Source organism: Cydia pomonella, chromosome 1 (genome assembly GCF_033807575.1).
Source record: "Cydia pomonella isolate Wapato2018A chromosome 1, ilCydPomo1, whole genome shotgun sequence".
NCBI lineage: Eukaryota > Metazoa > Arthropoda > Insecta > Lepidoptera > Tortricidae > Cydia > Cydia pomonella.
The window spans coordinates 16,339,967-16,365,464 of NC_084703.1; the positions used below are offsets into that span (position 1 = coordinate 16,339,967).

Consider the following 25,498-nt stretch of genomic DNA (forward strand, 5'->3'; position numbering starts at 1 on the left):
TTCTATTATGCAACCAAATGAATGTTTTGTAAGTTGGCAGCAATGCACTAAGTTTGATACTGTATTTATTTTTGATTCTGTTAAGTTGGCATCCATTAATCGCAGTAACATTATAGCGATTTTAAAGCACAAGTGCTGTTATGAGGAATAGAAAATATACAATTTTCTCCAAACGTTTTATATATGTTCTTATAGTTTTTTTTTTAAATTCAGAGACAAACTAGAGGCAGGGTCCTATTTCCGTATCATTCGATACAAACTAACATGCGAGATATGTCAAAATGTATGCAATTGACATTTCATTTCGAACAAAAAGGCATCTCGACTGATATTAGAATAGAGGTCAAATCGAATTGCTTTTTTTTCAGAGATGTTCCAAATTTGAATGCATAACCAAATCGATTTTGATGTAATTATGAAGCTATAACTACATTATCACAAATAAGAAATTTGTTGTAACAAAACAGTTTATCATAATGTTGGCCATTATTTACGGATTTTGAAGGCATCATAGAGGGTTTATGATATGTGTGTAGATAATAGTATTTTATGCAACAGTTGTATAAGAAGGGTCAAAAAAGGCGAGTGGCGTGAGTTACAATGTGAGCCGGAGCCGAAGGCGTAGGCGAACATTGTAAAGGAATACGCCACGAGCATTTTTTGACCTACTTATACAACGTTGCATACAATATTTTTCCTACGAGTCAACAAAAATAAGTCTTAATTTAGGTAAACAAAGCAAAAGTAGGTATATAGCCAAGACGCGCGAGCATACCTTGTTACGCACCCAGCCCACCCCGGGCCGCGGCCGGCCGGTCAGCGACACCTCGTAACTCATGAGGCCCTGGTACTTGCTACTTGCTAAATTAAATTTTTGGACAGTTTTTGTTTCAATTTTGGCCACTGTAGCCTACGGAGACTAACAAGCAACGCTAAGCGGTCTTCGTAGTCTATGGGTGTTGCTATATTACGGGTGTCACATGCGTGTTTCTGACTTATGAAGTAATTATTTTTACTATGCAACCAAATGAATATTTTGTAAAACTGTGTTTAAAAACTGTATTCGTTTTGGTTTTGTTAGGTTGGTAGCCATTAATCGCAGTAACGTTATAGCGATTAAAAGCACAAGAGCTTTTATGAGGAATAGACAATATAGACTATTCTTGAAACCTTTTATGTATGTTCTTATATTCGTGTTAATGAATGCATAAATGACACATAACAGTAGAGGAGTAGGAAAAAGTTTTAACTGTGTTTTCAATGTATTGACAAAATTGTTAGTGGCTAATTACAGTGGAGAAATGAAATATAAATAAATATTAAATTTTAAACCAGATATTTGTTTTAATGGCGTAAATGTTATAATTAAATACGCGAATATTTAAGCTATTCATAATTCAAACTACGTATGTAATTATGTTCTGATAATTCACCTAGCAGAAATAAAGGCACGAGTAACAAACATGAATTTAAAAGCTGAGACGAGTCTGTTAACCAGCGCAACGGAGTGTTTTAGTTACATGATGTGGCTATATTGTATAATTAATTATGTCATTGTCATTAAACTTTTTAATCTCATTTAACTTACACCTTTTACATCAAGGCTATCAGATAGGTCTGATGAACTCGACGAAGTTATTCCGTTTATTCTATTAACAGTAAACGCCTGTACGTACGTAAATCGAATCAACAGTCACGTGTCAGCGCTTGAGGATAAAGAGAGTTGATTGGTTTTATTCAATGCCGTGCAGTAGTGTTTGGACTACGACGTATAACATTTAAAAATTAGCTCAACCACCCATTGTGACAGCAATGAGGACTACATTGATCGTGACTGTGAAAACAACCATGGTTCCAACTAAAGGATTGCGCGACATTACTCTGTTAGAGAAAACTGTATACCCAGTCAAGTACGCATCTTACGAAATGGGAAAACTCCACTCGGGAATTCATTCAGTATATAGGTTTGCTGGTTTCCTGTATTTATTTTGTACAAGATTTTATTTAACTTGCCCTGTTATTAGGTATCTATCAAATCTTGGAAGCTATACTTGACCCACGTCCCGATTTCCGATTGAACAGAAAATTTGCATACACATGTATATCGGGTGACAATACAATATTATGGTACAGTCAGCATCAAAAGTAGCGGATGAAACAACGTGCCAAAAGTATCTGATATTCCGGATAACTTTTCCAAATATAAATAAATTTTTAAAAACCGCGCTCAAAAGTATATCTTTTACAGTCTTAGTTATTCTATATTAAAGACATCACTTTTCGGTAAGCTGTTACAGATTGGTAGATGACTTATGAGACGTTATTTGATCCGCTACTTTTGATGCTGACTGTACCATTGAGCTGATCTGATGATGGAGGTGGGAGATGGCCATAGGTGGCCATAGGAACTCTGTGATGAAACAACGCAACCTAATTGTGTTTGGGGTTTTTAGAATTGTCTCGATGAGTATTAGTTGCCTGTGGTAAGAAAAGTAAAGTCAGTGATAAAAGCTTGTACCTAAAATGAAATTTATATGTAAACCTTATGTGTTAATCATGATTTTTATTAAGTTCATAAACGTGCAGTTGGTATATACCGTAGGTAGGTCACTTACGAATATATTAAAGTTAGGGTGAACAAAACAAATTCGAGGACAGAAAAATTACCACTTAACGACTAAAATACCGTCGAACTATTTGAGCTTTTAATCCGAATATTTCACGTCATATTTAATAATTCACGTCGGAATAATTTCTTTATACCAATAGTAATTGTGTTATTGGTATCGGTTGGGTTACACGAAACCGGGCGTCAGTACAGTACTCTTTAATGGTCAAATGGTGGGTCTCTATTGTTTCCCATAAAGTTTTAAGTCATAATGTATTGTTAGTCCGCATTTTCGTTAGCCATAATTTGGTTTTTCTCAGAAACGCGTAACTTTTCAGGATTGCCATAAAACTAACCTTTTTTTTTTTTTTTTTTTAACAGGGGAAAATGCATTACGCATACCACCGAGGCGTTGGGACGGGCCCCGGTGGTTATGTGGGACTCCCTACCCATTGTTTACCCACTAAAAACCCCTCTATTTGCCGCCTCCACGCTATAGGGCGAGGCCCCAGGGACGCCAGAGCACGCTTCCGCGACCTCGCCAGCGGTCATCCGGACTCCGGACCCGGCTCAGGAGAGTTGTGTAGGCCTCTCTGTCCTCCTCAGTGGGTGCGTCCTATGATGCACCCATCCGCGCAGGGACCATTGTGTAGGCGACAGGCGACCCGAGCCTGCCGCCCACAGGTACCCCTATGGGGGAAGCCGACGGTCGTAAGCCAACCGCCGCCGCCCCACGCGTTTGCGGCGCATTGGCTGGGAGGCCGGATCTTCCTCCCTACCGCGCTCGGCCGCCTCCTTCTGCGTCATCACGACCTCGCAGAAGGAGGCTACCGCCTTCCACGATCTCTCACCGCCTGCCATGGCTTCCACCACAGCTGGCAGAGAGAGATCATTTCCGACTACGGCCACGAGTGCGGCCCGCTGCTCAGCCCACGCGGGACACACCGCCAGCGTGTGTAGCGCCGTATCTTCGGCGTCGCCGCACTCGTGGCATTCTGCCGTCGGTTCCCGTCCTGCCCTCCTAGACAGGTACCTCCCAAAGCAGCCATGCCCCGAGAGGACCTGTGTAAGGTGGAAGGAGAGGAACCCCTCCTTTCCCATAAAACAAACCTAAGCTAACCTATCTATAGGATAACCTAAGGAGATTCCTGAAATCGGTTTCAGAGTTATGACTAATGATAATATGACTATTATTACATTATGACTTTCAATAATTATGTCAAACAAAGGGATTCGTCAAATGGTACCTATCAAAATACATCAACTATTTATAAAAGATCCTCAATGATTCATGTTAAAGTAGGTAGGTATTTGGAAAATACGCAATGTATGGCATGACCAGTGCAGATACATCAGTCGAATTACGAATTACGTACATTTACCCGTGACAATTTTATCTAGCCAACGCGTTCGTATTGAGTTCCAATATAAACACTCGCACTCACTTATTTGCCAGTAAGCGACGAATGCTTTACGTCGAACAGAAGCGCTAATACTACGAGTATCTCTAGCCTGGTCCATATTTGATTACATACTGCTTGTTAACATACCAGATACACATATACGTGCCTTTACATAGTAAGTAGCTTAACAAGGCCTATCGAGAGAGCCACATAGGGGAGTAACGTGAGAAGCATAGTAAGCGCTAATCAGCCTGTTGACACTTATATTGTGTGTTTAACAGAGGATCCCGATCATGTATTACAGTCACTGTATAAACTATAATACCCACTAACCCGTTAAGAAATATATAATATATGTATGTATACCAGTATGCATTGCGTGAAATTACTTTCATGGTAAAATAGTTTACAAAAAGATATTACATAAATCGAATATTGATTCAATAGACACCTGTAATATTTTTTGAAAAACCTATTTAACAATACCCCCTGCATTACTATAAAATTAAACCAAATAATAAATGAGTAGGGAAAGCTTAAAAAATTGAAGGTTTTTATGTGGGTGACCTATAATTTGCTTTAACTTAATGCTCTTTGATCTATGACAACATTGTAATGTTTCAAATTTTATGTTATGTTTCTAAAGAAATTTAAATTCTAAATTTCATTCATTTAAAATTACAAATCTGAAAGTAGCGAATTCAAGAAGATCGTAAGTGTAGTGTGACGTCATTATTTCGGCTGTAAAGCTAAAGAATATTTTACTGAAAGAAATACCCCGCAATGAAACGTAAAACACAGAAATGTGACTACTAACAATAACATTTAAAAAAAAAAAGCGGCCAAGTGCGAGTCGGACTCGCGCATGAAGGGTTCCGTACAATTTAAGACGTATTAAAAAAAAATCTTCTTACTAGATCTTGTTCAACATTTTACCACTTTGGAAGTGTCTCTCGCGCAAACTATTCAGTTTAGAAAAAAATGATATTAGGAACCTAACTATCATTTTTGAAGACCTATCCATACATACCTTACACGTATATGTTTGATGAAAAATTTTTTTTTTAAATTTTATGACGTATTAAAAAAAAACTACTCACTAGATCTCGGTCAAAACAATTTTCGGTGGAAGTTTGCATGGTAATGTATATCATATATTTTTTTTAGATTTTTCATTCTGTTATTTTAGAAGTTACAGGGGGGGGGGGACACACTTTTTTTCACTTTGGAAGGTTCTCTCGCGCAAACTATTCAGTTTAGAAAAAAATGATATTAGAAACATTAATATCATTTTTGAAGACCTATCCATAGATACCCTACACGTATGGGTATGATGAAAAAAATTTTTTTTTTTTTAATTTCATGACGTATTAAAAAAAAACTACTTACTAGATCTCGTTCAAACCAATTTTCGGTGGAAGTTTACATGGCAATGTATATCATATATTTTTTTTAGATTTTTCATTCTGTTATTTTAGAAGTTACGGGGGGGGGGGGGGGACATTTTACCACTTTGGAAGTATCTCTCGCGCAAACTATTCAGTTTAGAAAAAAATGATATTAGAAACATTAATATCATTTTTGAAGACCTATCCATAGATACCCCACACGTATGGGTATGATGAAAATTTTTTTTTTTTTTTAATTTCATGACGTATTAAAAAAAAACTACTTACTAGATCTCGTTCAAACCAATTTTCGGTGGAAGTTTACATGGCAATGTATATCATATATTTTTTTTAGATTTTTCATTCTGTTATTTTAGAAGTTACGGGGGGGGGGGACACACATTTTACCACTTTGGAAGTGTCTCTCGCGCAAACTATTCATTTTAGAAAAAAATGATATTAGAAACCTCAATATCATTTTTGAAGACCTATCCATAGATACCCCACACGTATGGGTTTGATGAAAAAAGATTTTTTGAGTTTCAGTTCTAAGTATGGGGAACCCCCAAAATTTATTGTTTTTTTTCTATTTTTGTGTAAACATCCTAATGCGGTTCATAGAATACATCTACTTACCAAGTTTGAACAGTACAGCTCTTATAGTTTCGGAAAAAAGTGGCTGTGACAGAATCGGACAGACAGACGGACATGACGAATCTATAAGGGTTCCGTTTTTTGCCATTTGGCTACGGAACCCTAATTATGACACTCTATGACAACAAGTAAATTGTACCTATATTTAAAATAATTTATCTTATACAGCCATAGTTAATGACATCACACTTCCAATTTACACTTTCGCGATTTTCTAAGAAATCAATAGGAATAAAAAAAATAACTTACCTACTTATTATAGTCCGTGTTTTTAGCATTAGAAAGAAGGTAAACGATTTTGACGTGTCTTTTTATTGAAAAACACTTCTGAAAATTATGTCACGGCAAAAGTTACTGATTTTTAAAAAACGTTTTTTTAGACATGTCAAGATAGTTTAGCTTTTATGTTATGGGCATGGCAAAACCAAACCGCCCGCTAGAACTAGGTATCACTTAAGACCTCTCTTATTTAGACCAAAAGTTGGGGTATCAGTAGGACAACAATATTAATATATGCTGATATATACAGAAATTAATTGTTTTATTAGAAAACACAATTCCGCTAATAAGGACGCCACTCGTCTGTCGACTCAGTGTGAAATAACTAGAATACGAGTACATACCCTATAGTCAGGTCATAAGTTCTGTCCCAAAGGTTTTGACTGGTAAAATGTAATACAAAGCTTTTAATAAAATAATGTAGTATTTAGCTATGAATTTAAAAGCTATTTACTACATTATTATTATAGTTAGTCTAAAATTTAGATTGCGACTTTATTTACTATTTTTTTATTTAGGGATTGCCGGTAATCGCGAGCATGCGGCTGGATTGTGGAAAATTATATTTCACATAAGGGAGTAAAAATGAGTGTCTTATTAATACAATAGTTACAATTGTTTATTTGTATGAATGTACTTTCTTAGAGCATATTTTGGTCACCAGCACTTAGTTTTCCGACAAGTCTGTACTTCAGTTCAGTGTACTTTTCAGTAACACGCTTAGATTTAACTGTCTTATAACAATGGACAAAAGATAAGCCGTTGAGGGCCAGCTGAAAATGTAACAACGAAAACGACGTTTTATACGATAAGTAGATTTGGTCAGACATGTACAGTACCAATCTTGTCAGTGCTATGCACATGAACTATATATAAATACCCAGCGTTTGCGTTATGTAAGACATTCAAGCATGTGTAAACAGAAAAATAAATAAGTGGTGATCAGAATCTCCTTGAACAGGGAGCGTATTTTTTAATTGTCCAAATATTACATAGAATTATGCAAATCTGCAATAGCAAACTATGTTAAAGTATATTTTAAGTATAAGCTTAATTAATGTACGTACTGAGTTGGGTCATAAGTTCTGTAAAAAAGGTTTTGACTGATAAAAAAGCTATAGTTTAAGATCCCTTATTATTCATATATATGGGTTGAAAGCGTATTTAATGCTGAATTACATTCAGTATAATTAAACTTAATTTGCTCTCTCTGTTTTGCACAATTCTATGTAATATTCAGAAAAAGATTATAAAATAATTTTTCACAATCCAACAGCGTATTTGCGTCTAACGTCAATACCAAAGTAAACAAGTAGTAAATTAGGACGCGATCTAAATTTTAAAATAATTATATTACGTTTTGATCATTATAAAATAAGCTTTCAATTAATGGCAAACTTTTTTTATTAAAAGTTTCGTATTAAATTTTATCAGTCAAAACCTTTGTGACAGAATTTATGACCCAACTAAGTATAACTTTTTTATGTATGTTTCATTCCCAGTGTTAATAGAGATAGAATTAATAAACCACATTTGAACTTTAAGCTCGCCCACATAGTAACCTAATATAATTTAAAATAGAACAGTCATGCAATCTCAACACGTCGTTAACTCATCCAAGAATAGACTTATAGAGCTTGACGCATGGCATAGCATAGCGATCGTCTACATATATTTGCATTTCAGAGCACGCAAACTAGCGCTATCAAAGCACTACATATCCCGAGGATAGGTTAACCGCTCAAGTGACATTGCACCGTTCGTTTGACATGAGCATATCACTAAATACATGAACCTAATCTATGGGTACAGCCAATAGCAGAAGTAGAGATAGATTTGTCCAAAACAATGTGCACACGCTTGTTATGATGTGCTATTTACTTCACTAGTTGGCAATATGTATATCGTAGTAATACTAAAATAAGAGTAAGTACAGTAAGCGCTCGGTAATCCGGCACTGGAAAAATTCCCCTATGCTGGATTATTGGAAGTTCTAGATTATTGGATTTGTATTAAAAAAAAAGAGTTTTATACAGAAGATATAGTTTAATCAATAATTGCAACATGTTGGGTCTCATTATTATTATTATACTGTGCAACATGTAACACGTTTTCGGTTGTAAATGAGGAAGATGATCTCTAAACGAAAAAAAAAAAATTTGGATTGCTTGCTGCTACATTATATTCTGTTAATAATATTGCCTCTTAACTTCCTCAAAGTTAGAAGTGTCATCTAAAGCATTGTTTTTCAACTGCCCAAGCTCGGACTGCCGAGTGGGAGCGAATAAACCGACAATGTAACTGCGTTAATCCGGCGTGTTAAAGAACGGGCCATCAACGACGAAAACTGCCGGTTTAGGTACCGGTTAATTGGCAAGCGCCGGAGTACCGAGCGCCTACTATACATCAATCTTATGAGCAATGCAAAATATCAAATTAATTCCTATCGTTTTATAAATCGACGTACTTTTGACACCAATGCATACTATTATTAATTTTGATAAATACAAATTAACCTTTTGATTGTATCGGGTTCAGTAAAACACTTTTGTAATTAGGCTGTTACCAAAAAGCTACTAGACGTAATTTTATGTTGTGATATAAGTACCTATCTTGCAATGAAACTTATCTTAATTAAAATAGAGAAAACGGTGAAGCTTTTTATGTGGTTTTTAAGTACTTCAAGGCAAGGCAAATACTGTGATCATAATTCCAACTGACTCAAAAACTTTTAAAATAGGTACTTCAATTTTGCATATACTGTTAAAAATAAGAGGTTGTTGATTACACGAAATAAAAAAGCTGCACACTTCAGAAATTAATGAGGTTGTAGTCAAGTTAATTAAATTATATTGTGCGCTGCTTTGTAAATAGGTGTCCTAACTAAGCGAATCACTTACAAATTGCCCTACCGATGCGGCGCTAATGCTAATCCTTTTAATCACGATTAAACTCGCACTCCGGCTCTCATTTACGCAGGCCTTTAAGCTTTTTCATGGTAACTTGAAATATTCTAACAAATCATTATTTTATACCAAGGTGTTTAACGGCGTCCCCGGGCATTTTTTTATCTTAACGTAGAAGAATAATCTAACTCACCTGAATTTCTTAACAGGTTTTACACTTACTGAATGGATAAATTGTTATTAAGAAAATTATACACAGTAAATAAGAAATAACAACAGTTGTAAATAAAATACTAAAATGCACGCTAATAAGCTATGCACCCTAGTAGTGTTAGGTATTTATTAAAATAAATACAAACGGATAAAACTAATTTTATTTTACTAACATTTTAATGTGATAACCTCAGGAAACTGTTGGTACAGTGAAATCAATCTTCTTCAACCAAACCGAAACCGCAAAGTAAACAAACTAAAAGAAAACTAACTGACGATTTCCTTCAATTAAATGAACGAAACATCTCCTCCATTAAAGGCCCTTCTCATCCAAAGGGTCGGCCTGAGGCAAGTCTAATAATTAAAATATACAGAGAACAATGATACGTCTCGCTTTACTCAATGTTTATTGACGGGCACCGTCGTGAAACCCTTTGCGATTTCAATTTGCGAAGGGAACGAGATCGCCGCGCGGTGGGAGCCTGCGCCGGTGCGAGACGGCGCGATTCACTGTACCCATACGAGAACAGGACAAAAAAGGAGAGTTTGGTTATATGATAAACCAAGTTGGTGTAGAGTTTCAAAAACACTTACCTAACTTAGTTTCGTGGGGTGTCGTTTTATTAGGCGCAGGATGGTAATAAATTACTGTAATTCAATATTTAAGTGAATTTTCTCTCACGGTACTAACACACTAAATTAATACTTTATCAGTTTAAGGGCTAGTTGCACCAACTTCAATTGCCGGACTGTTTAACGGTAATCACTTATCAGCAATGAACTATGAAATTTCGTTATAACGGTCACAGACAGTTTTGTACAATAGAATAGGTAAGAAAAAAATGAATATCCGACAACTCGGAAAAAAGTAGAAATACTAAACCACGAAAACAATCACTTTCCATTTAGTTATTCATAAAATAACTTCAATTTAAGTAAAGTATATTTTTAAACAAATAAATACCTATTTAATTTAAAAAAATTGAACTGCTGATAGTAATTTTCATATCTTATAGCTTTTAATATTTTTCTTTATCTTTAGGGTTTTTTAATAATTTCATAGTCTTACCTCTATATAAAAGTTTGCTTTCGTAAATAAATCATAACGCCGGATGTTATATAATAAAAAAACTAACATGATGCAAATGTTGTCGTCCCAGATACTTAAGCGATTGTAGCTTTGGAAGACGTATCAATGTGAGTCTCAGTACTGCTCGGTCAATCAATTCATTGTGATCGATATAGATAATAATAAATAATAAAATAAATTAATTAATTAAACGGGTTTCAGCAGGCGTTCTACATGACATTAAAGCTCTCCAAGGGGCCTCTACGTGTTGGATCTATATCCCCACGCAAGCCTATCAAAAGAACGGGATTTATAGGCCCGTGAAATCCAAGCAGATACAAAAATAAAATTGTATTATTAATAATGAACGTTTACGAGTGCAATTGTAACGAAAGGTTAGTAATAGATATTTTTATTATAAACATTTGCGATCTTTCAAATGTTTGGCTATTTTAGAGTTCAGTTATCCAGATTTGATAACATTGCGCCGTAGAAAATTTAATGCGCAATCCTATTTCTCTCGTGTTATGCTATTTCATCTGCAATGAGTGCTTCGCGCACGTGCAGGACTCGTAAAGACGCTCCCGCTTGCGGCGTCGCGACGTGCTGGGTTCTTTGACCTTACTGTATAAATCTTTAAGTAGAAAATCATCTCCGGTCTAATTTAATTACTTTTATAATATACTAGCAACTACCCCATCTTCCTTGTTTATATATTAGGAGTAGAATATGAAGAAAATATTTCTTAGTGCACTTCTAGAACCTTTGAAGAAATTGTAATTCAAATTTGAAGTTCCTATCTTCAACAGTTTAGATAATATCCAAGTAACCGAAATGGTATATAAGTGCCATAATTGAAAGATTGAGATTGGGATATTTATTGATAAAATTGTAAATAATATTACACATCTCACAGATATACATACGTATCACAGAATATTATTATTACTAGCTGTTAGCGTTAGTTACAATTTAGCAGATTTGGTATGTTATAACATGGTATGGTGAAAAATCATATCTTAGTTTTGACGACCGGTCTGGCCTAGTGGGTAGTGACCCTGCCTACGAAGATGATGGTCCCGGGTTCAAATCCTGGTAAGGGCATGTATACGTGTGATGAGCATGGATATTTGTTCCTGAGTCATGGGTGTTTTCTATGTATTTAAGTATTTATAAATATTTATATATTATATATATCGTTGTCTAAGTACCCTCAACACAAGCTTTATTGAGCTTACTGTGGGACTTAGTCAATTTGTGTAATAATGTCCTATAATATTTATTTATTTATTTATTAGATCTATAGTGGTGGTAAAGACCACACATATCAACCTTTAGAAACCTCATTGTATAGTTTACCGTATTCATTCTCGTGCTTTAAATTAAGTATTACTTAACTGATTTTATAGATCTTAGAGATATAAAATCTATTTATACCCTTTGTTAAAGGCGCTGCTTTATCTGTATCAGCCAGCATTCATTTTTATTACCCGATACGTAACCTCTTACATTTCACTGACACGAATTTGTCAGGAGTAACGAAACTAAAAATAAAGTACAAATAGGGTTTCTATATTTTTGCTTTATGTCGTTACTATATACGGGCGGAATCGATGTTTGCGCCCGTCTAGCGTGATTCATCGGATTTTCCAAATGGAATCGAAAAATTTTTAGCGACGAAACGGTAATTAACACTAGAACGGCAGCGAGTCACCTAAGCCCAGCAATTGTCGACCTGAAATAAAAGTAACGATTAACTCGAAATTGTTAGGAAGGTATAAGTATTATACTATTGCGCCTGTGTAGCTTCCGGGCAGTATGGAAACGTAAACGAGCCCGCGACTCGTTTCACTATAAATCACGTAACTTAGCATTGCCATTCTTGATTCAGAAATAAATAAATATAAAAAGAGCGGTCGAAGGGTCCCTACTCTCTCGAGGCCTCATTTGAATTTCATAAAGGTGCTGTATTAAAATAATCGCGATACAAAGGGATTCAAGAGGAAGAGCGGAAAACTACGTCTACTTGTCCAAGATCAGCGAGAGAGGATATATTACATTATGCGAGAACCCTACCTACACCTTTCATGTTTCTTACGTGAAACTCTGAAATATATAGTGGCACCCGAATGCTCTGTAAATTTTCTCTGAGAGGTTGTAACTTATTTATTTAACACTACTTCGGCAAACATCCCATTTCCTTGTTTGTGCAAGGTCAGCACAGAGAGATAATGGTTTGTGATTAGTTTAGGTATATAGACTAAGATATTTTGTTTTCATTTTACCCGATTTCAGACTGAAATGGAAACTTACATGCAAAATAACAGGAATTTAGAAGCCACGGTCGTGACAATTTGGTATATGTTTGGTATTACCTAATAAAAAAGCGGCCAAGTGCGAGTCGGACTCGCCCATGAAGGGTTCCGTACCATTTATGACGTATTAAAAAATAAACTACTTACTAGATCTCGTTCGAGCCAATTTTCGGTAGAAGTTTGCATGGTAATGTATATCATATATTTTTTTAGATTTTTCATTCTCTTATTTTAGAAGTTACAGGGACACACACACACACACACACACACACACACACACACACACACACACACAAATTTTACCACTTTGGAAGTGTCTCTCGCGCAAACTATTGAGTTTAGGAAAAAATGATATTAGAAACCTCAATATCATTTTTGAAGACCTATCCATAGATAACCCACACGTATGGGTTTGATGAAAAAAAAAATTTTGAGTTTCAGTTCTAAGTATGGGGAACACCCAAAATTTATTGTTTTTTTTTCTATTTTTATAGCTCTGATAGTTTCGGAAAAAAGTGGCTGTAACATAAACGGACAGACAGACGGACATGACGAATCTATAAGGGTTTCGTTTTTTGTCATTTGGCTACGGAACCCTAAAAATTACCTTTGACTTTGCAAATGTTAAATAATTAGCTTAATCACGAATGTATCAGGTATATCTTATGATACAAACAATAACGTGAAACTAGTACTGATTTTTGAAAACTCAAACACGGTGGTGACGCGTTAAGGTTGACCATTCTTCCAAATTAACACAAATAAACAGGGCCCGTACATTTCATGCCGTTGACGCAAAAATGACGTAATTTAACATACAGGAAGTTTATTTACAAAACTAAAAAAAGCCGTTATATATCCATACAATTTTAAAAACAGTGTTGTAGAACAAAGATTAGTGTTTTATATTGCATATACATTCTTGCAAAATTACTTCATAAAAAAAAATACTTACAAAATCCGGGGAAGTCAAATTACACGTTCCGTGACATTTCGAACTTCTAATATTTTTTTATATGTTTTTAATACTCTTAGGACAATACATTTAGTTTGACATAAAACTAGAGGTAGTTGCTAAGTATATTGATATAAAGTATACTTATTTTCTTAAAATTATATGCTATTATTACAGGTAACAAAAAAAACGTAAGAATAAGAATTACCCAATTACATTTAAACCTTGAACATCTCTGAAGAGCAAAGCTGTTTAATTTGGCCTCTACCTATTGTAATATTAGTCGAGATGACGTTTTATTCAATTCCGAAGTATGATTCGAATGTAAATGTCAATTGCTAAAAATTGTGACAAACCTCGCATGTTACTTGATATCGAACGATATGGCAGTTGGCCTCGATTCTAGGTAAATTCTAGTTTCTTTTTAATAAAAAAAAAACTACGGTTGTGTGACATACGAGGGTATAGTTTTTCATTTATCTACAGATTTACCGTCAATTGATGTTCAGTGTATCTTGTAATTAATATGTATAAAATTAGTTTGTTTTGTTGCTTACAAGCTTACTACTTACAGCGAAGCTTTCGTGTAAAATTAGCGATCAAAATTTTTCGGAAATTCGGAGACGCCAACGCCACCATCCGTGAGTTTCGTGACAGAGAAACGTGACTGCAATATCGGTCATAAGATGTGGTTCCCGAACACATCATAGAGAGCTCATATTATGTTTGTAGATAAAACAGTCTCTTGTAGACAAAATCCAACTCCCTAAAATGTTTGCACTAGTTATAGTTAGTTTTTCACTTCTTGCCCGCGCAAAGTTAACCATATAGAGTATAAAATATTGCAGGAGTATTTATCAATATGGTGTTAGTCGAGCGTTCGCGTTCCGTTCTCGAACGGCCGGGTAAGTTGAGTTGAACATTGTTTCGTTATGGCTCTCTCGTGTAACTTTCATAATAAAACTTGATTTTACACCGACCATATTTGTGTCGATATTCATGTTGTTATGGCTCTGGCTAACGCCGTTACGTAGAATTAAATAACATTTATACGTACCTAAATAATTTTTCGAATGGGGTTTAATTTACAATTTCGTCTTTCAAATTGTTACTTTAAAATAACTACGTTTACATGAGACCTTTACTGATATCTTGGTGAAGTTCGTGATCTCACAGCGGCAGTGTTTGATGAAATGATGACAAATTTCAAATATTGACAAATAATCATGACATGAATAATTAAATGTTACTACAACTAATAACTTCTATCTGCTGCATTTCAATTTGTTTCAAAATAATAAATATTATAGAACAGTTTTATACAGATCGACCTAGTCCTACAGTAAGCTCAATAATATTTCATATAACTATACATTTCATGAAAACAACAAAAACTAACCTATTTTGATTGCTGACTATGAATAGCTATTCAACTGAAGATACTGTAAATATCAGCAATCGCGAATTTTACCTCATCAAAGGCAAATGATGGGTGATTCAGTAAGCCACCAGTTTAGCCGCCAATGTGAAAGCACTTCGCGTCAAATCCGCGTCAAGTGGCTTAAATTGCCCCCTTCACCCCTCACTTTCCCTTCCCTCTTTCTTATGATAAATGTAGGGAAAATTGAAATCACGTTTCGTTTCCCGTAGTCATTCGCCGGGACCAGCATTGAGGCAATGTGTGTGAATGGCTGCTTTGGTTTTGTAAAAGAGTATAATCAATTCAACAGATATTTTGCGAAAAATGGTTGACGTATTCGAGTGACTAGGGTTGCTGGATCAAAATGGAAAAATAAATCCCTAAAAGTACCCTTGGCTGTTTGGAGATTACTGTTTGCTGTTGTATACAAAATCATTTAAGAAATAATACTCATGATATATTTATGACATATTACCTATATATGTACATCATTTACTTTAAGTATCTGTTAATAAACTTACTAATAATAATACCCAATAGGATTGTTAATTTGTTATAATTATACATACTAATATGTTTAAGCGCAATCAATTATTATAAATTAAACAAAAACTCATTGAATGAAGGTGGATTCAATGCATTGCATAGCCCCGTATTCATTTCTTATACATAGTAACAACTCGTTTTGACTTCATAAAGCGAATCCTATTTATTTGACTGGTTGGCCTATACAGGCTGGCCCAAATAAGGAGTTAAATGGTCAGTTATAATAATTTGTTACTATTGTTATATTATATTGTGCTTATAACTAAATATAAGTATGTGTAAATTATGTAAATTAAAAATATGTAGATATGAGCTTTGTCTAGAGGCTAGATATATATTGTATTGTACATATCTCTATTATTATAGTAACAATTATATATTCCTGCAAATCTCCAGTAATACTTTTTACATTATATTTTGAAACAAAGAAATCATAAAATGTTTATGCCTGTAACATCCCTCGGCTAACTTACTCGTATTTTGTATTTGTTTCTTTTGTCCCGACCGTTCACTCAAACAGGTAAAATGAGAGGTTTTATTGTGAGCGATAGCAACGTGTGCCGCGTGCAGAATTACATCACAATTTAAGCTTATAACGGAAAGGGAAGCGTCAAAAGACATAAAGCAAGTTTACTCCGATTTATACGGAAACCGCTATCGCGCGAGTGAGACGGATATGTTAATAAAGTTGTAAATGGTTCAGTTATGGGAAAACCGTTGCCAGAGCGTATAAAACCAGACAAGATTAAAGTTGGGATTTGCTTGAGCACCAATTTCGGCCCCGAATCCCTGTCGAACCTTTGTCATTATAATCATGCTTCCGATCTTTCAAAATAATATTATTGAAATATGTTCAATTTCCTGCTTTCTGTAGGAGTTAGTAATTTGGTGTGCGGCATTCCTCGGGCGTACTACAAGTTCCCGTAAACCGTAAACATAACTTAGTTGGAGGAAAACCAGTCATAAAATGAACGCCTACTAACTAAGCGATACTGTTAGATGTGAGTGTAAACGCATCGGAAAGACATTCGTTTTTAGGGTTCCGTAGTCAATTAGGAACCCTTAGGTATAGTTTCGCCATGGCCGTCTGTCTGCCCGTTTGTCCATCCGCGGCTTCGCCTCCTTATTGTTAGTGCTACAAAGCTGAAATTTGGCATGGATATAAATCAATATATAAATCAGTTACGCCGACAAAGTCGTAAAATAAAAAGTAGAAAAAACACACGAAAGTGGGGATACATTTTTTTTTGCTACAACCCTATAGTGTAGTATGTCGTCGGATAGGCCTTACAAAACGAATTTGGTCTTCCAACCCCATTTTTTGATAAACATCATATTTTCTGAAATAATTGTGAAAGTAAAGATTTCAAGGACAACTATAGCGAACCTAATCGGTTAAGTCATTGAGTTTTTGTAAAAAGTTTATTTTGACGGGCGGTTAACTACGGTTAACTTAGGTATGGCGACATGCTCCGGTTTTGTATATATTGGAAACTTGTAGATTTTGTACTTACACAGCACAATTAGACCAGATATATAAGCTGCATACAGTAATTCACGTCAAAACTTTTTATTCATTCTTGTACCTTTTCACAGGCATTTGTTCAATAACTGATTAAATATCGCATCCGTTTTTACAAAATTTAAGATTGCCATATAAAAGATTGCATATACCTAAAGAAAATAGTTTTTACATACGGTGAATGCAAGCGCCGCCGACTTGTTTTTATATGTAGTGTATTTGACGAAAGTTTGAAAACGGACTTTTAGCCTTTTATCTTAACTTTTATCCGAGGGCTACAAAAGCAATTAACATAATTCCGTTTGCACTGTGTACAATATGCACATGACCGTCACATGATTGCTTGATCAACTGGATCGCTTGATCTCATCAAGATATAGCTTCACTGCAGTTACATCGGTGCCCGAAGGCTATGACGTAAGTGGAGGACCGCTTAAAAACGCAACTCAACTCAACGCACATCAATAATATTACACAAATACACCATCAAATATAAATTTACACATAGCAAATTTAATAATATTACACAATTTAATGTACATGTATTGACCATAGCTATGCCCCTTCGTTTTTTTATTTTGTTTTCGTTTTTTTTTGTTATTAGAATTAGGTGATGTATTTTGTAGCGAAATGTGCGTCAATTTACGGACGTTGCTTATAATATAGAAAATGGGTGACCAGAGTCTTTTTTATTATGTTGTATTATACCCCTAAAACTACGGGGAGATATAAATAATTATATGAGAGCTATTACTTAATAGTATAACAACGCGAGAGATTTTTCCACTTTTATGTTCCTAGGCAACCGTAAGCAAACACACTCTCGCCGGTCGATGTAAAGGCAATAACTGACTGACCACGCATAATAGCCGTAACAGCCATTGAAAAATCGCATTTAATACGAATACGCAAGAATACGGTAAACAAATTAAATAAGTGTTTTACTTTGCCTGTTACGACTGTTATTTGTGATAGGTACATAGGTCTAAGGTGGCAAAGATTTAGTGTAGGCCAATATGACCGATGTTTACGGTTATTACGGTACTTTTTTTAATCACTATTAACACAATTAAAAACTATATGCCCGTTGTTTGTAATAAACCGTATATATACAAATTTAGGTAATTATTATCAAATTATATTTTTACTGATTTTATTACTGAATAATTTCAGCCATTTATTACAAAGTTATATTTACCTATTACCACAATGGCAACCGCCTGAAAGTTTATAGCGGATGCTTATCAAACTTCCAATATTGCTCATATAGCAAGGCAATAAAAATACCTCGCGTCAAATCTGCGAGGCAATTATTCATTTGAAATGCCATCAGGCCCGTTTCACCCTAACTACCCTCCTTCGCTATAATCGAGCACCATGCAAATTAGCCAGGTGGAGGGAATGTACTTACCTACAGGTGAACTATGGAAATAAGATGTACCTACGTTTCTGTAATGTTAGTGTATCGTGGCAAGCGACTCTTTGTAATATCAGTTTCGTGTCATTAACTAACTGGTGAAATTAAATTTTGTCAAAGGTATCGTACTAGTCAAACCAATGTAAATAGGGTGCACTATATTTAACAAATTTATTTATTCTAAATTATAGTTTGATATATTGTTATTTCGAATAATGTAATAATATGTGTACTTCTATATTACCTAATCAAAGAAATAAGTAATATTATTCTTGTTATAATGGTTATAGGGTATATTTACTTCGTCTAATATAGGTACATAATTATTTCATGCTCTGAAACATGTTTGTTCTACTAGTGATAAGAATTAGGTATTCGCTATGTGCACGACTGTCACGCAACCTAGCGTCCGCAAGTCTAGGGGAAAACATCAATGCACTACATATTATAAAACTACTCCAAAACTAAAAACTACTGAACAGATTCTCATACAACTTTCATCTTTCAATAGAGTGATTCTTGAGGAAGGTTTAGGTATGGTGGGGTTGTCTCTCTTTCATGAGTCTATAAAAAAGTCCGCGATTTTGAATATCTATCTCTTAAGGATAACTTACTATACCCATTCTTAACTTCGAGAATAAGATCACATAGTATGAGGCATTTGCAACGCTATTTACACGGATACAGTATTAATAATTATGAAATTAAATACGTTATTTACGTTAAGCATTTCATACAGATTACAATGGTCCCTTACACCATACAACTTAAATGAATATTTCACGAGTAATCGTAAATTAAAGTTTAATTTCGAGCTATATAACTTGTACGAAATGTTAAAGACGCTATCCGCAGTTAGTTCTAATTTTTACCACCTTATGCGCTGGGATCGCTTTACTTACCCCACCATGCACTTCGCACGGTCCCATGTCTCAATAGAAATAAAAGGCTCCAGGAAAAGGGGTTTAGGTTAGGTTAAAACTGTGACCCCACACAAATGAATATGGCTTTATCAGTGGTTCACAGTGTAAAAATAACTTAAATGCCGGTAAACAGGATAATCGATTCGGGTATGGGGTAGGAGGGTCGTTTTTGAAACATAAAATTTATGATTGTTTTTTCTTTTACCATCGTAAAGTATGTGTTTATATAAGTATGTTTTCTTAGGTACAGTTTTTTCACCGATCAATATTTAATAAGATATTGGGGTTCTTCAGTATATCTCGGTAAATATTGATCGGAGATTAGAAGTAAAGATAACATATCACTCTTATTTAAACACATTCTTTACGATGGTAAACGAGAAAATATTTTTTTCATAATAAAAATCTGTCCCAAAACCGACCCCCTAACTCATAACCTCAACCGTTTATTTAGTTTACCATCATGAACTTAATTCTTACATATAAATATACCTGTAATATTTACTTTGACTATGACTTTGAAAAAAAAAAAATGTTTTGCGACTCCATAGATTCTAGAAACACGGTATGCTACAAAAATACTTAAGCCTAGTTATCAGGATGGTACCAACCATGATAACGCCGTATCATAACTCTACAATTCAAATAAATTATTGATTGCGTCAAATGTATAACAAGATAAATTGTTATTATACAAACAAAAAACTTGACTGTTCACATATATTTTTGAAATGGTATTTATACTAGCTTTTATTTGATACCCATATTGCTATGTAAGTAAGAAGAAAAAACAACCTCCTCTCCCTTTTTTTATTTGCGGGCGCCATTTTCAAAATGTATAACAGCCTATGTCACTACCACAATTCTGATGAATTCAACGATATCTCATATGTCAAAAACCGTTCAGCCGTTTGGGCTGTAGGGCGTGCCAAAGAAATGGATATACATACAAATGGATGGATATAAATGGATATACATACGTACTCTCGAAAAACATTACCCTCCTTCTGATGCAGTCGGATAATTTAATTTTTTTATTGGCATTAAGGTAAGTACATTTTAGTGTTCAATTCAATTCAATGCATTTATTTGTCGAAAAGCAGGTAGTGTTACAAACAGGTGTTACATACAGATAATTAAGTGCTCCACTTTTGGCCATATTATGAGGCATACAAATATTTAACGTGAGTGGCGGTGTAGCTCATGAGATTCAATGTAGGTATTTGTCATCATCAAAATAATAAATTTCAACTATTTCATACACATGCTTATCAATTAATGTAAAAATTCTAATTTTTAAATGTCAAATTAAGGTATATATTTAAATTATATAATTAAAATGTAAAGTTCATTTCAATGTCACTAATAAAAATTCAACAAACTTAAATTTAAATTATCAAAACTATAGTGTAATCGAACAAACATCAATATTAATATGCGCCTCCACCCTGCATCGTACCTGGCTCAAAAGTACCCATAATGCCTGCAGCATTTCCTCGCTGCACTGCAATTGAGATCTGTTGAACCAGGTACGATCCAGAGCGAGGGTCGCAGCCCCTCTCCCGAAGACGCCGACCCAGTTCTGCAATCAGGCGGCGAGCCTCAGAGCCCCAGGGCCCCGCGGTCTCTATTGCCACCGGTACGAAATCGTATCTTGATTCCAGGGCGGAGTATTTAGTGTGCTTTAGCTTAGCGGCGGATTCCGCCGCTGAGCCAGCACACCGTGTGGTTTGCCTCAAGTGGGACGCGGCAAAGGTGCTTACACAAGTCGCGTCCCACAAGAGACAGCGTCCCCTTCGCCATGGAATCAAGGTCAGTCCGTCCGGTCTTTTTCCATCTGCACGACTCAAGCCAGGTGGCTCCAGTACGCAAGGCACGCTAGCCGACACCATTGCCCTTCGTATGATCTCGTTGATCGATTGGTGTCTAGGAAATCGCCCCGCGCACCTTTGGCAGCTCAGACCATGGTGTCCGTTGGCTTCTACCATTGCTCCGCATCTGCAACGATGAGACTCGCACACACTGGCCCCCAACCGGAGTGCCACTGCTATTCTTAACGAGTCGTTGTCTAGCAGTGTACCAAGCTGGGGTGAGGGCAGTGCATGCATCCAGGCCCCTGACTCTGGCTGTGCAAGAGCTTTAAGGCGTGCCAGATCGACACCCGATGCATCAGTAAGCAACGAGTTGTATATATCTCTACTCCAGATGTCGTCCCATTGTCTTTGGACAGCGGGGTCGTCAGGCCGTGCGTCACCCGGCATAGATGCCGACCACTTTGCCAAGGCTTCTGAGACAAATGGAACCGGGGAGTTGCCACCATTAAGAGCTAATATTCGAGTGACAAGGTCCACGGTTCCATGTGCAGACGCTAGAAAAGCAATGAGTCCTATATCTTCGACGCGACGAATACCAAGGCCGCCGTGTCGTATGGGAAGGCTCGCCTGGATCCACTGTGTGTCCGTTAGATCGACGTTTAAAATAAGTTGCAAGGTAGACTTTAATTCTTGATCTATTTCTTTTGCTGATTCAGGGAATTGCCATGAGGGAGACGTCCTTAAGATATATGTCATCCGGGGTGTGGCGAAACAATGACGTAGTAGTGTCATGGATACATGAGATGAAAGATTGGTCAAGTGGTTTCGAGCTGCCACAAGTGCATCCTTTTTAGTTCGAAGGGCGGCACTGACACCCTCGGGGAAAATGGGCGCACCTAATAGGGAGAGAGATGCTTTGTCAAGTCTTTTGATTCCCGGCAATAGTGTTTGCAGAGCCGAAAAGGAAGATTCGGACATAGACCCACAGAAGAGCTCGCATTTCGTAGGGTTTACTTCTAGCCCAAGTTCTTTGAAAGTGGGTATGAGGTTCTTTAGGTCCTCGATTATTGTTTCGGGCCTTCCACCGATAACTCCATCGTCAAGGTACCATACATTGAGCGGAGAATTTAATGTAGTAATAGATTTATGTATAGCCAAGCAAAAGAGCAGAGGACCTAAAGGATCGCCCTGCTGGGCACCGATTTGTGACAACACTATATTTTCTTTGAAGTAAAGATTGGTTGCGTCGGAATAGCATTGGTATAAATAGGGGTAGAGAGGTGGTGCAAGTTCAAGGACCTCCTTTAATATGCTATCTCTTTCGACACAGTTGAATGCATTTTTTAGATCAATTTTAACGAGTGCATTTTCAGTGTTTTCATGTTCTAAAACAAAGGACCGAGTGGCATGAATTGCTGCCTCACAGCCTCTAGCTGTTCCAAATCCTATCTGCTTTGGCTGCAGGTATTTTGACGTTTAATTAATTTTGTGTGTTTTAAAATTTCCTTCTGCTGCATATTGCAGATCTAGTTCATGCAGGAAAGCTATAAATAAATAAATATTATAGGACATTAATACACAACTTGACTAAGTCCCACAGTAAGCTCAATAAGGCTTGTGTTGAGGGTACTTAGACAACGATATATATAATATATAAATATTTACAAGTACTTAAATACATAGAAAACACCCATGACTCAGGAACAAATATCCATGCTCATCACACAAACAAATGCCCTTACCAGGATTTGAACCCGGGACCATCAGCTTCGTAGGTGGGTAGTGACCCTTCACTACCCACTAGGCCAAACCGGTCGTCAAAAGCTATGTTGCTAAGATTGCATTTATTGCATGTTCTCAGATCATAAAAGGTACTGCATGTTATATAAAATCATTTGTTTACATTTGATGTTTAATTGCAATAATAGCTGTCAGTAGAGTTTTAGAGCATTTTAGAACTGCCATATGTATGAATAAATGGAATGGCTTAAATGGAAAATAAATTTAATTCGGATACTACTTTCACCGCCTTAAACTATCAATTATTTTAGCAAGGTAAAAGCAAACAAAGTTTTTCAGATCATTACTTTATTTACTAAGAACGTTCAATAAAGTTCTCAAGTGCATTTTTGGACAATGGTTTTATTGCCACTAAATGTGAGTATCGACCGGATCTCACGGCCGTGCTTTGTGAAGTGCATAGCACTGCGCTGTGGCACGCAATGAGTGCCGTTAATTCCATTATAAAAACAAAATAAAAGGGTCTACTTGACCGCAAAGGTTTTATTTAAGACTCGCTCTATTTTTCGACTTAGTGACTATTTGGGAAATGTTAACTTTGCTAGAATTATATCCTCATTTTAACATTTCAGTATTCTCGTGAAGACCAGCTGAGATTCTTGATCCGTGTCCCCGGAAATTACCTTTTGAATGAGACATTGTCTCTGTGGGATTATTGTCATTTTGGTATGTCATTTCCGCTTTACACAAACATCCGGTAATTATTCGGATATCAAATGTAATAGAGAGGATTGCTTAAAAAGATCTTGGCATTAAGTATACTTTAAAATAGGCCAATTGGAAATCGAACATTATTGAATACATTATTAATACGTTCGCGTTCGTCTTTAAGAGTTAATTTGAGTACTAAACATGATACGCCAAATAGTTAATATCTCATCAGTACCCCTAGTGTAAATATTTTCGACAGCGAAACGTGACGTACGCGTTTGCGTTAAGTGTCATTTTGTATGAGATTTTTGACTTTCCAAAACGTCCCGCTTGGCGCGCTGTTCAAAAACCCATACAAAATGAGACTAAACGCAAACGCGTCCGTCACGTTTCGAAACCGAATTTATTTACACTAGGGGTACTGATGTAATAAAACCGGCCAAGAGCATGTCGGGCCACGCTCAGTGTAGGGTTCCGTAGTTACTCTTCCGTCACAATAAGCTAAACTGGAGCTTAAAGTGTAGTAAATGGTACCTTTCACCAGAGTTAAACAAATAGGCAAATTTGCATAATCAGTACCTAATTAAAGTAAGTCTTTTTACTATGAAGGGAAAACTTTTTGCGATAACTCAAAAACAGCTAAACTGATCATGCCCGCTATAGTTTTCATTTAATGTCTTTCTTAAGCTCTACTTCCACGATTTTTTTCATATTTTTTTGACCTATGGTTCAAAAGTTAGAGGGGGGGGGGGGACACATTTTTTTTTTTCTTTCGGAGCGATTATCTCCGAATATATTCACTTTATCAAAAAATGTTACTTGAAAACCCGTATTAGTTTTGAAAGACCTTTCCAACGATACCCCACACTCTAGGGTTGAAGCGAAAAAAAAAATTCACCCCCACTTTACGTGTAGGGGAGGTACCCTAAAAAAATTAAATTTTTATATTTTATTGTACGACTTTGTCGGCTTTATTGATTTATATATCCATGCCAAATTTCAGCTTTCTAGCACTAACGACCACGGAGCAAAGCCTCGGACAGACAGACAGACAGACAGACAGACGGACATGGCGAAACTATAAGGGTTCCGTTTTATGCCATTTGGCTACGGAACCCTAAAAACTGCAGTCGTACACTCAGGACAAATGTAAATGAGTCACTTTTATGGAAAAGTATAAACACAGTTCCCTATTTTCGTAGCCATTTAGGGAAGTTATATTCAGTTTATAATCAACTCTAGTTGGAAGGATTAATTGGTCATTATAACCGGCACCGTAAAATTTCCACTGCTAATGATATTTAGTAGGTATTCGTTAGGGAAATAGTCAACGGTTTCCGGTGTGTGCCAGTTGATAAACATTGCCGTAGCGAGGCGTATTTGTCACTAATTAATGTGGGAATGCCAAATATTTCCGACATCATTAATCAACGCCATAATAATTTCTACAGCGAAATAGTAAATTCTCGACGCGGGAATTTAATATACCTAATATGGAAGATTTTTGAAATAATTAAGAAGCATTTATGATAGAACCAAAATGAATTAATGACTCAAGTAGTTTTTGAAGTCTCCCTCTGTATGTGCTGATCGATCGACAACAAGTACCTACAAT

General features: G+C 35.9%; 2 protein-coding genes across 2 annotated transcripts in view; both read right to left on the bottom strand.

The window, feature by feature from the left end:
• LOC133516815 (epithelial discoidin domain-containing receptor 1-like) overlaps nucleotides 1–25,498 on the bottom strand; it is a 277,132-nt gene that overhangs the window by 188,319 nt on the left and 63,315 nt on the right. The window lies entirely within an intron of this gene.
• Nucleotides 12,215–23,871, bottom strand: LOC133529685 (uncharacterized). The gene is made up of 3 exons (XM_061867465.1): nucleotides 23,856–23,871; nucleotides 21,102–22,817; nucleotides 12,215–12,255 (listed from the first exon to the last, which is right to left on the bottom strand). Exons 1-3 carry the CDS (start codon nucleotides 23,869–23,871, stop codon nucleotides 12,215–12,217), a joined length of 1,773 nt encoding a protein of 590 aa, XP_061723449.1.

Bases quoted from the DNA above. Each gene is read 5' to 3' on its own strand.
- LOC133529685 (XM_061867465.1), bottom strand. The intron at 12,256-21,101 runs GCATTATGGGTA...CTTTTATTTCAG, and splicing joins GCAGCGAGGAAATGCTGCAG to GTCGACAATTGCTGGGCTTA.